This window comes from Penaeus japonicus, unplaced genomic scaffold (assembly GCF_977035675.1).
Source record: "Penaeus japonicus unplaced genomic scaffold, GWHDUDI00000001_assembly GWHDUDI00000032, whole genome shotgun sequence".
Classification (NCBI taxonomy): domain Eukaryota; kingdom Metazoa; phylum Arthropoda; class Malacostraca; order Decapoda; family Penaeidae; genus Penaeus; species Penaeus japonicus.
The window spans coordinates 1,827,151-1,842,150 of record NW_028234434.1 but is presented as its reverse complement, the minus strand read 5'-3'; the positions used below and the strand labels follow the sequence as shown (position 1 = coordinate 1,842,150).

The 15,000-nt window shown below is 35.0% G+C and overlaps 2 protein-coding genes across 3 annotated transcripts in view; one reads left to right on the top strand and one right to left on the bottom strand.

Moving 5' to 3' along the window:
• Positions 1-8,084, top strand: part of WDR79 (Telomerase Cajal body protein 1 homolog) — a 10,186-nt gene extending 2,102 nt beyond the window's left edge. The window contains exons 2-11 of the mRNA XM_086556264.1: positions 1-301; positions 1,743-1,837; positions 2,950-3,073; positions 3,520-3,606; positions 4,612-4,748; positions 5,203-5,286; positions 5,417-5,532; positions 6,177-6,306; positions 7,367-7,493; positions 7,701-8,084. The exon at positions 1-301 is cut by the window's left edge and continues 271 nt beyond it. Of these exons, the coding sequence (XP_086412390.1) occupies positions 1-301; positions 1,743-1,837; positions 2,950-3,073; positions 3,520-3,606; positions 4,612-4,748; positions 5,203-5,286; positions 5,417-5,532; positions 6,177-6,306; positions 7,367-7,493; positions 7,701-7,875 (1,376 nt within the window). The 3' untranslated portion in view covers positions 7,876-8,084. The remainder of the gene's footprint in view (positions 302-1,742; positions 1,838-2,949; positions 3,074-3,519; positions 3,607-4,611; positions 4,749-5,202; positions 5,287-5,416; positions 5,533-6,176; positions 6,307-7,366; positions 7,494-7,700) is intronic.
• On the bottom strand, positions 8,037-14,725 carry Bcs1 (mitochondrial chaperone BCS1). Of its 2 annotated transcripts, none has more exons than XM_043031040.2 (10): positions 14,602-14,725; positions 13,282-13,424; positions 12,835-13,046; positions 12,420-12,559; positions 11,005-11,199; positions 10,583-10,752; positions 10,134-10,197; positions 9,642-9,759; positions 9,069-9,207; positions 8,037-8,868 (listed from the first exon to the last, which is right to left on the bottom strand). In XM_043031040.2, the coding sequence occupies exons 2-10, from the start codon at positions 13,390-13,392 to the stop codon at positions 8,668-8,670; spliced, it is 1,350 nt and encodes a 449-aa protein (XP_042886974.1). In that variant the 5' UTR covers positions 13,393-13,424; positions 14,602-14,725; the 3' UTR covers positions 8,037-8,667. The 2 variants fall into 2 exon arrangements, with proteins under 2 accessions (XP_042886974.1, XP_042886966.1); XM_043031032.2 differs by lacking the exon at positions 12,420-12,559 and adding an exon at positions 11,508-11,647.
• Positions 14,726-15,000: the final 275 nt, after the last annotated feature.

Genomic DNA, 15,000 nt, shown 5'->3' with positions numbered 1-15,000 from the left:
ATGATAGCAAATATATGGTGAGTCCAAAGGAGGCAGTACATCCAAATGTAAGAAGTATTGAAAATCATGATGAAAGAAGTGAATTGATAGAGAGTGATCAAATAGAATCACATTCTCGTGAGAGTTCCCAGTTATATGCCCATGTTGAAGCAAGTGAAAGAGTGGACAGTGTGCCGATGGAAACAGAAACTGTGCATTATCGGCAGCTAATGAAATTTGACTTTGAGTCTCCTGTTGAAGCCCTGGATTATAAGAAGTGTTTTCAAGAAATGTCAGATAATTATACAAAAGGATGTAAATGGTAAGTACTTCATTCATTGTTAATGTATCCAGTGCTGTGATATATGCATGAGTCGAGTATTAGGGTAAACTTAAAACAAGAACTGTACAGAGATGGATAGAAAAAAAAATCAATGGTGATAAGAACATATAAAGCAACATTATTAGGTATAGAAAATAAACCTTCAGGTTAAGCTAAAGGCAACAGTCACTATGAAAGGTGCACTCACAGTAACTCACCCAACATCTGTGGTCTTTCCAGCTTTGGCACTTCAGAAATGCCAAAAATCCTCTACCACAGATATTCAGTCCAAACTCTATCTTGCCAGAATATATCTGATAGAGGTTTCTTAGCCTTCGCTAAAACATTAAATGTGTGGAGGCCTCATTGATTGCGGGATCTAGTCTTGGAGGGATGCAGTTCTTGGTTCAAGTTACTCTTTTCATTGTTGATATGTACTTGTTTTGTTCATATTTGTCATTTGTTCTTCAATATCATCAATATTCTTTCTCCTTTAGGCTTATTTGCCTAATCTGCCCTTCTGTCTTTCTCTCTGATAATCCTGTTCTTATTTCAGCTTGTCCCTTTCTCTCCATTTTTCTGATCTCCCTTTTCAGCCATCTCTCTTTCCTTTTCCTGCTTCTTTATCTCCTCCACCTCTTCTCTTTTTCTGCTCCATTTCTTCCTTCTCCTTCTCCTTCTTCCTTTCCCTCTCCTTCTCCTTTTCCTCTTCTTCTCCATTTTTCCTCTCCCTCTCTATCTTCTTCTTCTTCTCCTCCTCTTCCTCTTCTCCTTTTTCCTCTCCCCCTCTCTTTCTCCTTCTTCTTCTTCTTCTTCTTCTTCTTCTTCTTCTTCTTCTTCTTCTTCTTCTTCTTCTTCTTCTTCTTCTTCTTCTCCTTCTCCTTCTCCTTCTCCTTCTCCTTCTCCTTCTCCTTCTCCTTCTCCTTCTCCTTCTCCTTCTCCTTCTCCTTCTCCTTCTCCTTCTCCTTCTCCTTCTTCTTCTCCTCCTCCTCCTCCTCCTCCTCCTCCTCCTCCTCCTCCTCCTCCTCCTCCTCCTCCTCCTCCTCCTCCTCCTCCTCCTCTTCTTCCTCCTTCTCGCCCACCTCCTTCACTTCCTCAACATCATCATCATCATCATCATCATCATCATCATCATCATCATCATCTTCTTCTTCTTCTTCACCATCATCCCCCCTCCCCCTCTAAGTTTCCTTAGGACTCAACTAATGACTAAAGGAAGTCCTGTCATTATGACAGCTAAGTTTACATTGGTGGCAGCGGTTGGATACAACTGGCGGCAGCAATGGTTGTTTATAACTGTTGTCATCAGAGGTGGTTACACTCCCTCTCCTCCTCCTTTTCCCTTTTTTCTCCATTTGTATTGATTATGTATTTTTTAATAAAAGATAGTGAGGAATAGGTCTATATATGTATTTTTCTGATTAATTTGATCTTATTTCAGGTCTCCGGATGGCTCTTGTTTGCTGGTAGGAAGTGTGGACAAGAAGCTGCGTCTCTTTAACCTTCCAAATCCAATTGCAATGGGACAGTGTCTAGGTCAGGAAGACATGAATATTCCCTCAGTTCAAGAGGTCATTGACTATTTGTATTGCAATTGTTTCAACATATATTTTCTTATGTTATTATATTATATTATATATTATTCTTATATTATCTTTCTGCCAAACATCTCCCACAAACTTCTACAAATGTAAATGCAAGTTGCATGATATATCAGATAGATAATTATTTGCTGAGTTCTGACACTGCATTTTTTCTGGCAACAAAGTCTGAGATAATGGCCATGCTTCTTTCATCCTGAGGCACTTTAGTTGGCTTCATATGCCTATTCTGCCTCTTTTAGTTTCAAGGCAGACTGAAAACTGATAAGGACAACATTTTTGTTTTGCTTTCTCAAATAAAGATATAACTTTATATATGATGCAACAGTCAAAATTATGTGGAGCAGTAAATAAGGAAAAACAGGAAAATAGACCTGATGGACTTAAAGAGAGAGATAAAAAAAGGAGACTCTTAGTTACTTGGTTTCCCAATGAGCATGGCACAGCAGGAGACATCATGATTTGGACTCATTCAGAACATGTGTGTATGTATATATATATATATATATATATATATATATATATATATATATATATATATATATATATATATATATATGTATATATGTATATATATATCTGCTTAGTTACCCAGTTAGTCTTGTGGCCAGTCAAATGCGGGGAAATGATCCCAAGGAATCTGACTTTCCTCTCTTGGGCAGTGACTGGCAACAGGCTGCCTCATTGTTTAAAATATTAACACTATATACCATATCTTTGCTGATATGCCATGTACATGAAGCATTGATATAAGATTTTAGAATTTTTTTTGGGTTTGAATAATAGAAATAATAGAGAAGTTGCCATGTAATCAGAACTCAAAGTAAGAGTAGGATAGTGGATGATTTGGAAAGTTTCATATAAAAGTTTTCTGTCTAAACATTTAAGCATCTCAATTTTTTTTCTGTAATACAATGTCTTGTAGAGCATACTATCATTATAGGAAAAAAATAGCTCACAGAACCATAATAGATAACATTAGAATTGTTGTAGTGCAAACTGATCAATAGACGTTGATATGTTTCCATTTTATATTTTTTCCAAAAGATGAATCTTGGCAAATGGAAAGTGAACGATACAACCTACCAGCTGTCACAGTCCGTGAAAGAGAACTTATCTACGACTACATGTGGTATCCTCACATGCGCTCTGATAATCCCCAGTCTTGCTGGTAAGTTAACAAAGTTTAGTCTAATTATAGTTGAAGTCTTCTATAAATATGAGGATGAGTGGTAATAAAAGAGTGTAAACTGAATATTGCATTTTTGAAGTTGTGATTGAAATGAATTGTATAGATATGAGGAATAAATTATAGGAGTAATTGTGTTGCTGGTAACTGTGAAATTGATACATCATATAAACAGATAAATTTTTTTTATGTCTTTATATGAGTATGATGATATATATATATATATTATATATATATATATATATATATATATATATATATATATATATATATATATATATATATATATATATATATATCAGCCATATGTTTTTATATATGTGCAATTGTGTTTATAGATTTTAGAAGGAGGGGGTTAATATCGGAATAGTTTATTGATGCAGCAAAATATTAAAGTTTCATCCATTCACTTGGATTTGTAACACCAGTTTTGCAGTGACTTGTCGTGATCAGCCGGTCCACCTGTGGGACGCATGGAATGGGAATCTCATTTGCAGTTATCAGTCCTATGACCAGTGAGTAACCCATTGTTATTTCATTTGTGTTTTCTATGTACATGTATTGGAAAATATGATGAGGGTGTGTAATTTAATTTCCACTGGCAAAGGTTAACAGCACATACGATGCACTCTGTGGAACCCACTGTCAGATTTTCATAATGGGAATGTTTTATTATGTAATACCTTTTGATGAAGTACAAAATAGGATTTTTGTATAAATTTGAATGGTGATGTTGCCTTTTTAACATTTCAGACATATCCCTGATCTATGGTGATTTTTGTTTTTTAGGAAGCTACAGATTTTTTCAATTTTTGGATACTTTAGGAGGTTCATACATAAGGTGTTAAACACTGCTTTCCCTTTTCCTCTTCCTCCTCCTTCTCCCCCCCCTCCCCCTCCTCCTCCCCCTCCTCCTCCCCCTCTCCTCCTTCTCCTCCTCCTCCTCCTCCTCCTCCTCCTCCTCCTCCTCCTCCTCCTCCTCCTCCATGCCCAGTGTTTAAAGTGTGCCCCTGTGCAAGTAGGGATATCTTTTACTGTGGCACTCACAGTCATAAGCACAGGTTTCCTTCCTCTTCCCTACTTCTTCATGTTATCTTCATTGGAGATGGTTATATGTTTCATATTCGTTCATGACAGTACATAAAGCAGCAATACTCCTATTACACTGAGTATAAAGAAAAACTGATATGGATCCTATACTACAATTTTATGACACTTATATGACACATATAAACCTCTCAATACAATAAGACACGAAAAATAAAACACAAAAATGGCTCTAGTTTTACGATGATTCACTGAAATAGAGTGGGAAAATTTAAAGTTTGTTGTCTGAAGCTACCTTGCTCTGAATTAAATCCCATCCTGGAGAATGGACAAGCGAATCTATCCCCTGTACGCAATGGGTTAATGAATACAGGTCACCTATAAAAGAAATTATATTTGATATTGTTTTTTTTTTTTACCATTTACCTTGAGTTTTGAATGTTAAGATGCAATATAAAGTGGTATTTTGACAGCTTGGATCAGTTGGTTGCAGCCAAGAGTGTTGGATTCAGCTTGGATGGGTCCCTGCTTCTTTGTGGCTTCAGGAAAACCATCAGAATATTCCACACAAGTCGACCTGGCAGAATGTGCGAGGCCATTGATGCCAAAGGTTGGATTCAGGCAAAATCAGTCCTATGTTATTTCAGTTTTAATGGTTTGAGGATTTGATTGATGAGTTGTTATGTATTTGATTTTACTTATGACTTTTATGCAACTCTGTGATATTTCTTTTAATGGTAATGTTGTCTGATTGGTAAAAAGAATTAGCTTTGATTATAATTTGTGCATATTTGTTTATTGACTTTATATATATATATATATATATATATATATATATATATATATATATATATTTTTTTTTTTTTTTTTTTTTTTTTTATTCATTATTTTTTTTTTTTTGCAAATTATGATTATTGGTAGCTTTATTATTATCTGTTGTTATATATAAACTTTAATTTGCTCACAAAGCATTAAAAAGGGAATGTCACTGAACTGAATTTCACCCATAAGGCCAGAAAATTAAGGTATTTAATACAAGTTAAGACTCTCCCATGGCTTTTCAGGTCAGCCTGGAATTATATCATGCATGGCCTTTAACCCACAACTGCCAAACGTCTTTGTTGCTGGCAGCTACCTTGGCAATATAGGTAAGTTATGGCAAAGACAGCCAGAAGTTTCTATGTATTGCAATACAACATTAGCATATTGAAGATTTCCCTATGTATACCTTTGTGTTATGGATGTTATTATCAAAGGCTCTCTCTTTTATCTCAACAGGTTTTTACAACACCAGAAGGAATAATCTTTTCTGTCGACTGGATGGATGCACTGGAGGCATTACACAGGTTGCTTTCTCTCCTTGTGGAACCAAACTGTTTAGTGGAACACGAAAGGTGATCTCAGTTCTTTTCTGTACAAGATTTTTGTCAATAAACAGAGGCAGCATCATCACCATCTTTTGATATATATTTTTAATATTGCTGATATGGCTATTGCTTTTCTTATTAATATTGTTAATTTTTATCATATTTTTCATCAGTAAAAAAATGTTTATCAACATTATGAGGGCCTGTGACAGTAAGGGAAATTTCCACTGGTCCTGTAGGGCAAGCTTCATAATGAGCTCATGAATGTATGCTGACTGTCGGCATCAGCTGAGATCATATAAAATTAATAATAGGATGTTAAACAGTCATACATTGGAGTAGATGATATATACAAATTAAGTTAGTCCTTCCAAACATGATTTTTGAAGGCCTTTGTAATTGTTATTTTGACAGTGCTGTTTGATTTTTTTTTGCACATTGTTTTTGATGTTTTCCAGTGAGGAAATTTAAAGACTAAACTTGCCCTGGGGACAGTGACTGTTTGCCCTCTATTTGATTGCACTTACCCCAGCATATTGGGCAATCCTTACTGATGCCATTATTAACATGATCATAATCTTCATTTTCATTATTATTATTTTTTCTTTCTTTCTTTAAACTATTAGTGCCATCATTTCTATTGTAAGCAATTAACACTTTTGGATTTACAGGATAACGAGATTCTTTGCTGGGACATCAGGAAGTTAGGGACCATTTTGTATAGCATGGATAGAGAAATTAACACTAATCAACGAATCGGCTTTGATTTGGAGCCGCAACTTTGCAGATTCCTTGTGTCTGGTGAGATTTTGATGTGTATTGTTGGATAAACATATGCTATAAAATAAAGCAAAGTTATTTCACAGGTATTTACTGTATTGAAGTATGTAATATGTTTTCTAAAACCATATGTATGTGGCAAGAACTCATTTGTTTTGAATTCAGAATTATTTTTTGTTAGAATGAGAAACACGTATGGACTTGTTGTTTGGCTGCAGCATGTCCTTTGGTGTTCTTCAAGTTCTTGTTGCAGTTCATTCTCACAGAAGCAAACATCTATAGTAGATCAAATGAAAAAATTCTATAGCTCTTAAACCCTTAACCCACTCAAGACGGGGGCATTCCAGCCTTGCATGTCACAATGCCGGGGCTTTCGAACGCTTAGGCCTAAATCAATTAAATGACTGGCACCATATATTGTGCGAATTCTCTTTCTGTTCTTTTAGGAAGAATTAAAAAATTGAAAAAAAAACTAAGTTTGTTTACCTCACAATAGTAATTGGCCGAGATAAAAAAAAAAAAATAATAAATTGTATTATAAAACAGGAAAGTGTTCCCCAATAAAAGAAAATGAACAGTGAAAAACCATTGTTGTTACTTGCATTCACGGGTATGCACATGTATTGTTTTCAATGATTCTTTCTTGATTCTTAGAAGAAAAAAAAAATGAAAAAAAAAAAGGAAAATATTACCTCACTAGAAGAAGCGAGAGTCTTCCATTGGTAGCGCAACATAAGATAAAGAATATGAAACACCCGGCCACCGGGTTTTTGAATGAGCGGTACAGTAATGTACCACCCGTCCAGAGAGGGTTAAAGCATGTGCCACCTTATGATCTGACTTGGCACTTGTCTGTCTTATAATTCAATGTGCACAAAAAATTACTTTTTGAAATCTGCATGAGACTTGGAAACATCATAATCACTGTCCAGAGTCCTGAGGGAATATTAGTACCCAGTGTCCTCATCAGAGTGCAAAAATATAAGATCCAAATCCTTTAGTTTCTTTTTGTACTTAAATGGAAGTTGTAAATTTATTTTACATCTTTAATTTATTTCTTTTTAAAATTCTTATGCTACAGGAGACACAAGAGGGAAGGTACTGAAATGGGATTTAGAACAACAAGGAACACCTGAACATGATAGTGTGCCAGTTCTGCAACCTACATCATCTTTTCAGGCTCATAAGGACTGCTGTAATGGGATAAGGTAAGACTACAGAAAAAAAAGGAAAGGGTATTGTTTATGTTCAGTTAATCATGAATGGTGTGTCTGATGACTTTTCCTGAGCATTGCAAAAAATATTTTTAGACCATTAGAAATTATGTATAACCAAACTACCCTATACTCTATTTATTTTATTTATTTATCATCAAAAACTTGATATGGAGCCACCTCTATCCATCTTCCTCACAGCCTTCACCCTTACAACGCCATCTTAGCAACCAGCTCCGGGCAGAGACACTTCCCAGAGCCAGTCGCAAGTTCTGACTCCAGTTCTGACGAGAGTGCATCTAAACCCCTGTTCTCAAAGAAGAGAATCATGCAAGAGAACACTGTGAAATTGTGGTGGCTAGGAGGACGCAGCTAATTCATTCCAATTCTTTATCAATATGAAAAGCTGGACTTACAGAATAAAAGACCTCTTTTGTTTGTGAACTTTTAAGAAAGTTTCTGTATCTTTACTTTTATTTTTTACCCTAAAATTTTCTGAAAATATCTTAAAGGATAACAAGAAATGATTAGATTTGCCTTGTTTTATATATTTTTTATGAGGAATAAAATAATTCAAACACCCAACACTACTATAATTATCCCTAACTAAAAGTGACATAATTGAGACCAGGAATATTTGTTTTGTTAATCTTTTCTATGATAATTGCAATAGTGAAACTGTAGTGAAAAACGTGGACAATAACTGTAACGAAAACTACCTATTTTGTCTCTTGCGTAAAGAACAAACCCTAATTACTTGGTAATGGCCTGGTATATGAACTTTTTTTGGATCTGTGCCTTGTTCACTACATTGTTATCATTTAGTCACTTTGATATGACTCAATTCATAATCAAAACAAAATGACTGATTTTGTTTTTTTTTCTCATATGATGTCTAGGATTTAACCTAAAGAAACATGTTTCATTATAATTATTTTTTTTTTATTTCAGTTCTTGACACTTAGTAACAGATAATGATAATTTTTAACATAGAAAATTATATACATATATACAAACTGCTTAAGTGACAAGAACTCATTACAAAATAGGAGCTTGTTCTCCTCAGATTCAATTAGTCTTTAACCTTTTTTCAAGAGTCAGTTAAGACATCATGTCCTCTTAAAAGTTGCCAAAAAGCATTAATGTAATTATGAATAACTTACACTTATCATTTATTCTTCTTCACCTCTGCTAATTTATCAAACTGCCTACCATCACTTTCTATTTCCTTGTCTTCTTTAGGTAAAAATGTTTTAATTTGGGCCATCTGAATGACATTCTGCACAGCTCCCTGAGGGTCATCTTTGTAGATCATGAAGTGGCCTTGCACAGATGCTGCACTCACAGACACGCCCAAGTTCTGCACAGCCTGAAACAGAAGTTGTAATTGCTAAACTTTTTTCAGAAAAAGGAAATACCAGATTGTTATGATTCAAAACTATAACTGATTTTCTTTCTCATATATTCGTTTTATTTTTTATTTGGTAATAATATTTTCATATAAGTCAATCCTTATTAGTTTTTTTTTTTTTTTTTTTAGGATTTTCTCAATGAATCCCACTCAAATACCTGAGAGAAAGCCTGGACAGAAAGGGGTGGTTCCTCTGGGTAAAATCTGCTGAACATTGTCTCCAGCTGATATGGTGTGCAGTAGCCAATGTATTCTTTCATATCAACACGGCCCGGTCTAATTAAAGCTGGATCCAGTCTTTGGTGAAAAGAAATGATAAATTCCATTGTATTATTTTACAGCATAGCTTAATTGCGTATAATTATTTATACAAAATGCATTTTTACATTCATTAACCCTTTCCCGACGGGGCACTCGCTACGCGAAGTCCCCTATGCCGGGCGATTGCAATATTGCATTGTAATCGTCACAATCGCATGACGCCCCGGCATCGGCATCTGAGCTGTGTGGGTGAGTTTGTCTGTGTCACGTCGAGGGGTTTAATAATGTAAATTGACATTTATGAAATCAATGATGTTATCAGTCAAATACCATACTTTATGTTTTAAAAGAATATCTTGATAGGAAATACACAAGTCACATATCATTAAACATATAATCATAAGAATAATACTCATATTATGGATATGATTATTATTATTATTATTGTTTTATCACAAATTCTTTCTTACCTCTCAGGATAGTTTGTAGTCATAAATACTATCCTGGCCTCCGTGGAGGCAACCCCATCAAGGCAGTTCAAAAGGCCACTGAAAGTTAACCTGTTGAGCCCAGCATATGCAGCTTTCACTGTTAAAGGAAAGTATTAGTTAATGACAGGAAAATCATATTCTGCCAATGAGATTCTCCCATGCAGAAGTAATACAGATTTCTCTGTTGCAAAAATTAGTTTTGCAGTATCTTCTTCCAAAAGATAAAATTTTACAATACATATTTCATAAAGTTAATCTTCACAATATTTACTTTCTGAGAATTAACTCAAATACATCAAAACAACAAAAGATCACTACAATATCTTAACTTCCTCAGGATAAATTCTTTAAATCATATTCTCATGGGATGCTACAGTCCACAATGTCACTTTCTTATTACACAGACAACCAACAAAACATATCTTAATTCTAGGAACAAAGCATGTTTCATCAAATCCAATTCACACTTACTTTCTGCTGTGTCTTCCCTGCTGACAAAGGCAGAATCAACATCTTCCAGCAAAATGATGGTATTCTGGAAACATACAAGTTTTAATTTGCTGCTACCATCAGGAGGAAATATGTAAATGCATCTTATTTCTCCACAGACTCAGCAAACACTAACACTGTTGACCATTGGAAAGGATTGTTCTGCTATTTGGATTTTATTCAGCAATCAAACACAAACAAACAAACAAACAACGATAAGAAGACACAAACACACATGCTTGCAGATACACGCATGCACACACGCTTGCAAACACACACACACACACATATATATAAGTAAACACGCATACATGCAGACACATACACTCCCACATGCAATGAAGAAATAGAAAAAAGCACAAAATACAGACAGAGACACAAACATCTTATATTTCTTTATTCATTCATCCACATCCACTTGGCTAACCTACCTCGGGAGCAAGAGCCAACAGGTGGTTGAGGCGGTCATCTGTGAGCCCTCTTTCACTCAGGTTAAGAACACATATGCCCAGCTGCAGTTCCCCTGCCAGAGCTGTAATGAATGAGCTCTTGCCACAGCCTGGAGGGCCATGCAGGAGATAACCGCGACGGTATGGGATTCCTGTAAAAGGGCAAATCTGTATTTTACTTGAAAAGATAAAATTTCAATGCTGTGACTCAACTGTGAACTAGGTGAGTGTAAATGCAACTTTTCTTCTACAAAGCACACACAACTTATGTTAAAAAATGTGTTTCCATCCTTTTCTCTCCAAAAGAGGAATTCATATAACTTCTGATAACAGGAAATACTCAAGAGAATACACAATCTCACCATGTATCTGTAATCTACAAAGGACAATGCTATCTCACTAACCTCTACTGGAATACCACTCAGGGCTTTCCATGAAGTCCTTTACATCTTTCACAATCTTGTCAGACAGTCCACAATCAAGGACGACTGAGCTGATTGGTCGAGGTTTTCTTGGGTTGCCAAACTGTCGCCATTCTGCACCATAGGCTGTGTACATGATAGTCTTCCCCTCATTCTGCTTTATTGCCATATCACGTGCTTTACGAGTTGAAGGATAAAAAGAAAAATTAGGGCCACCTCTTCTGCCAAAAAGTAGCAAGTGAATTAAAGTTACACTACCGCTTTAATAATTACCAGTGTCTTAGTAATGATCTTATGTGTCCATCAGATCTTACATCAAAATAGTACCATTAATGTACATAAATCACACAAAGAATTGTGATCTATATCAAAATTGCAATAAAAAAAATTACTACATAATATTCACAACAAAAAATTCCCTTAATATATTCAAAACAAAAACAAAAACAGACATTACTATTCATTGATAAGAGAATTCAACTAACCCTCTTCTAAAATCTCAACAAACAGAGATCTGTTTTTGCCCAAGGCTGTAAGCTTAACAGATTCAAAAGGAACACCCATGTGAAGATCTAAGGTTTGGTCTGATCTGATCCTCTCAACACGGATCCAAGTCGTTCTGTACCTGGAACAGGGCATTAACAAAATTACTGATGTCGGAATTTACCGAGAAAAAAAAAAATTATGAAAAATTCATTTGAAAATTAACCTTCCAGATAAACAGAAACTTTTACTGTTTCCTTTTTATTCCTTTTTAGACAAAATGCATTATTTAGTGACATACTTGACTGAAACAGGATTTTTTTTTTATAAATCACAATACAACATAAAACAGTCTAGGTTGGGAGGGTACATGACTTAAAAATGTTAAGAACAAGGTTCTTATATCATAGACTTATAAGTCCAACAAATGAATTTAAATCTCTGCATTATCATCAAACTTCTTACTGCAATACTGCACAAATCTATAAAAAAAAAAAAAAAAAAAAAAAAAGAGCTTTAAATTCTCAAGAAGTAGAGATTGTATGTACATGGAGGCCTTGGAGTAGGAAAGGCATTCACTCATTTAATGAGACTATGTGAAGCCACTGAGTTTATGACTGCTGATATAACTATAGTGATCAGTAAAACTACAAGGGGACCTTGCCATATATTCTTCACAGGGTGTTACCATAACAGTTTTTCTTATTCAGATAATTATGATCAGTCTGCTGATCTGATAATAATAAGCATTAATGTAATATAAGCCTACAGCCTTGGCATTAAAACTCTCCTATGTAAGTCTTCAAATTACAAGTTTCCTCTATCTACAACGAATGTTATCCTAAAAATTCAGATAAAAGTTATTTATTTTCTTGGCTATGATTTCCCATGAAAATAATTGCATCTGCACACACCTTCCTCAATGATATCAGAAAATAGCTTTTTCTGTTTTCCAAAAGCTGTAATTGTAACATTTTCCCACGGGGTGCCATGCTGTAAGTCTACTGTGCGTTGCTCACGAGCGCGTTCCACCTTAAGCCATGTACCACCATACCTGGTTTATCAGCCATTCAAGAATATCAAATTAGAATTGAGAAAAGAACTATTTGTAAAATAGGTCAGAGAAATATAGGAAACAGTAAAGTTGCCATCTTTTACAACTTTTTTACAGGGACAAATTAAAACAAATTAAGAGTGCAATGAAATATACATCTATTCTCACATTCCTGTCTTTAATGCTGAATCAGAGACTTGTTATTTTTCAGTCTTACAATGTAATCTGTAAAGTAGGTCTTTCTTTTAACAAATTACTCAAAAAAATCTACATACCAGAAGAAATGTTCCCCAACACTAGGAATAAAGTCATGACGTGTCGTTATCTTTCCTGTTTCTATTTGCTGAAACTTTGTTTCCACACTGAGATGCTGGGTTTTTCGAGCTCCCTTGTGTGTGATCCACTGGAGCAACCAACTGTAGGACTTGTCTCGGCAAGGAACTTCTAGAGTTGTCATGTAGTGGCGGCGAAACAGGATCAGGCCAATCTTGGAATTTAATCATTTCAGCAATTATTTAAAGTTGGTGATACAAATTTAGTAAAAGTGATTAATCTAATTAAAAACAATAATAACAAAGAATACATAACATAGAAACATATATATCGTTCATTCTACATTTCAGCCAATAGTTGTAAGACCATAATAACTATTAATGAAACAAAGCCAAACTTCTTAAATAGAGCCAAAGTTAGGCTCAGCATTTTCAATTCATCTGCCTTACCGTATATCCTTTCCTTAACACTGCTGCTCCTGCCCCCACACCAAAAAGACCGAAGCCAGCACTGAAGTAGGGGTTTTCCCCCAGCGAGGCCACCAGGTCCTGGATCCCCATTCTAGTGGAAGTGGTCTGGATTCATTCAACACCTGGGCAGACACATGAATCTTTCTTTAACCTTATTCTTGGTAATAATGTTTTGGTTCTTTTTGCTTCTAAGTTGAGTCAATGTTCAGAAGACATCTGTGTGTGTTTCAGTGACTGATGGTAATAAACCTCCAACAAGTAAAATGAGGAACCCAAATCTTGAAGAAGAGAAGGAAGGAGATGGGAGGAAAAGGTAAAGGCAGGGAACAAAAGACAAGACAAGATAAGACTAGAGATGAGATGAGAAGAAACTTGAGTGTGCAGTATGCAATGGTTAACCCTTCTCAGATAGGCCATCTTAAGATGTTCAGCATGGGTTAGGCATCATAAGATGTGTTTTTTATTATTTTCTAGACTTATGGTATGATACATGAATCTATATATGATATACTATCAAAGTGATAGTAAACAATATTTGGTATGATACTCTAATTACATAGTTTTTATTTTGAACAAGAGAAATGCAGTGTGAAAGTAATCTGACCATGCTAAACATGCCAGTTACTATTTTCTTTACAACTGTACTGCAGAACAGTGCTAATCTCACGAAAACTTTATTACATCTAATTAGTGTTTATATTTCTATTTACACAGAATGCCATTTCCTAGTCTACCAGGCACACCCATTTCATCATATGATTTTATATAAAATATACAGGTGTGTAATGAGCCACTGAAAAAAATCTCAGGTATTCAGATGCCATATTTTCTGTATTGGTAAGAAGGAACCACTGGAAAGACAGAACTTGTAAAAATTTCCTGGAAAAAATCTCATCAAATAACAAACCAGTCCAAACTCTATTTTGCTGTAATATATATACGGGAGTATGAAGCATGGAGGCCCTAGTGAGCACTAAACAATGTACCGGTATTGGGTTGGACTTTAAATTCTAGGCCCTCCATCACAGACCACAGCCTCTCAAGGGGAGTTGGAAGAAATAATCTATATAATTACGAGGAAAGACTTCGGTTTGGCAGCCACTGAAGGTACTTTTAATGCTACTCAATTTCTTTCCTCTGTAACATTAAATATAAAATCACAGTTTACATTTTGCCTTACAAAACATTCACAAAACTAAATCGAAACCGACATAGAACATAAATATCTAACCAGTAATAAATCACGGGAAATATTCTCTCTAATCTTCATATGTACGAAAATAAGAGAAATGAACGTACATGTCTATACTTATCTTGAAAAGGCCGAGATTCCAAGTAAAATCTAAACAAAAATACCAATTCATTTAGAATGCAAAGTCGCACACATGACCGTCGTCTACTGCTGAGCCTCGACTGGATGTGAACGAAGGATGCAGTCGGGAAAATATATAAACATTGTATTGTCATCTCTTGTTTTACTGTTATAATGAATGATTCTAATGGTTTTAGTATTATGATGAATGCTCCTACTAGTTCTGACCATTCAAAGCTGTTTGAATCGTGTATTTAGGATGTAATACTGATTTTTTGTTAAGAACTATTTGATTCTAGATTTTATGTACTTTAGATATCTATATAAAAAAAGCTTTGATTTTGTATCAGAGACGTAAATATTTTCCTTCTAAAAGTGCAAATAAA

Bases quoted from the DNA above. Each gene is read 5' to 3' on its own strand.
- Bcs1 (XM_043031040.2), bottom strand. From the start codon at position 13,392: ATGGGGATCCAGGACCTGGTGGCCTCGCTGGGGGAAAACCCCTACTTC. The intron at 12,560-12,834 runs GTATGTAGATTT...CTGATAAACCAG, and splicing joins GTTGGGGAACATTTCTTCTG to GTATGGTGGTACATGGCTTA. The intron at 8,869-9,068 runs GTATTTGAGTGG...CTTCTGTTTCAG, and splicing joins CTGTCCAGGCTTTCTCTCAG to GCTGTGCAGAACTTGGGCGT.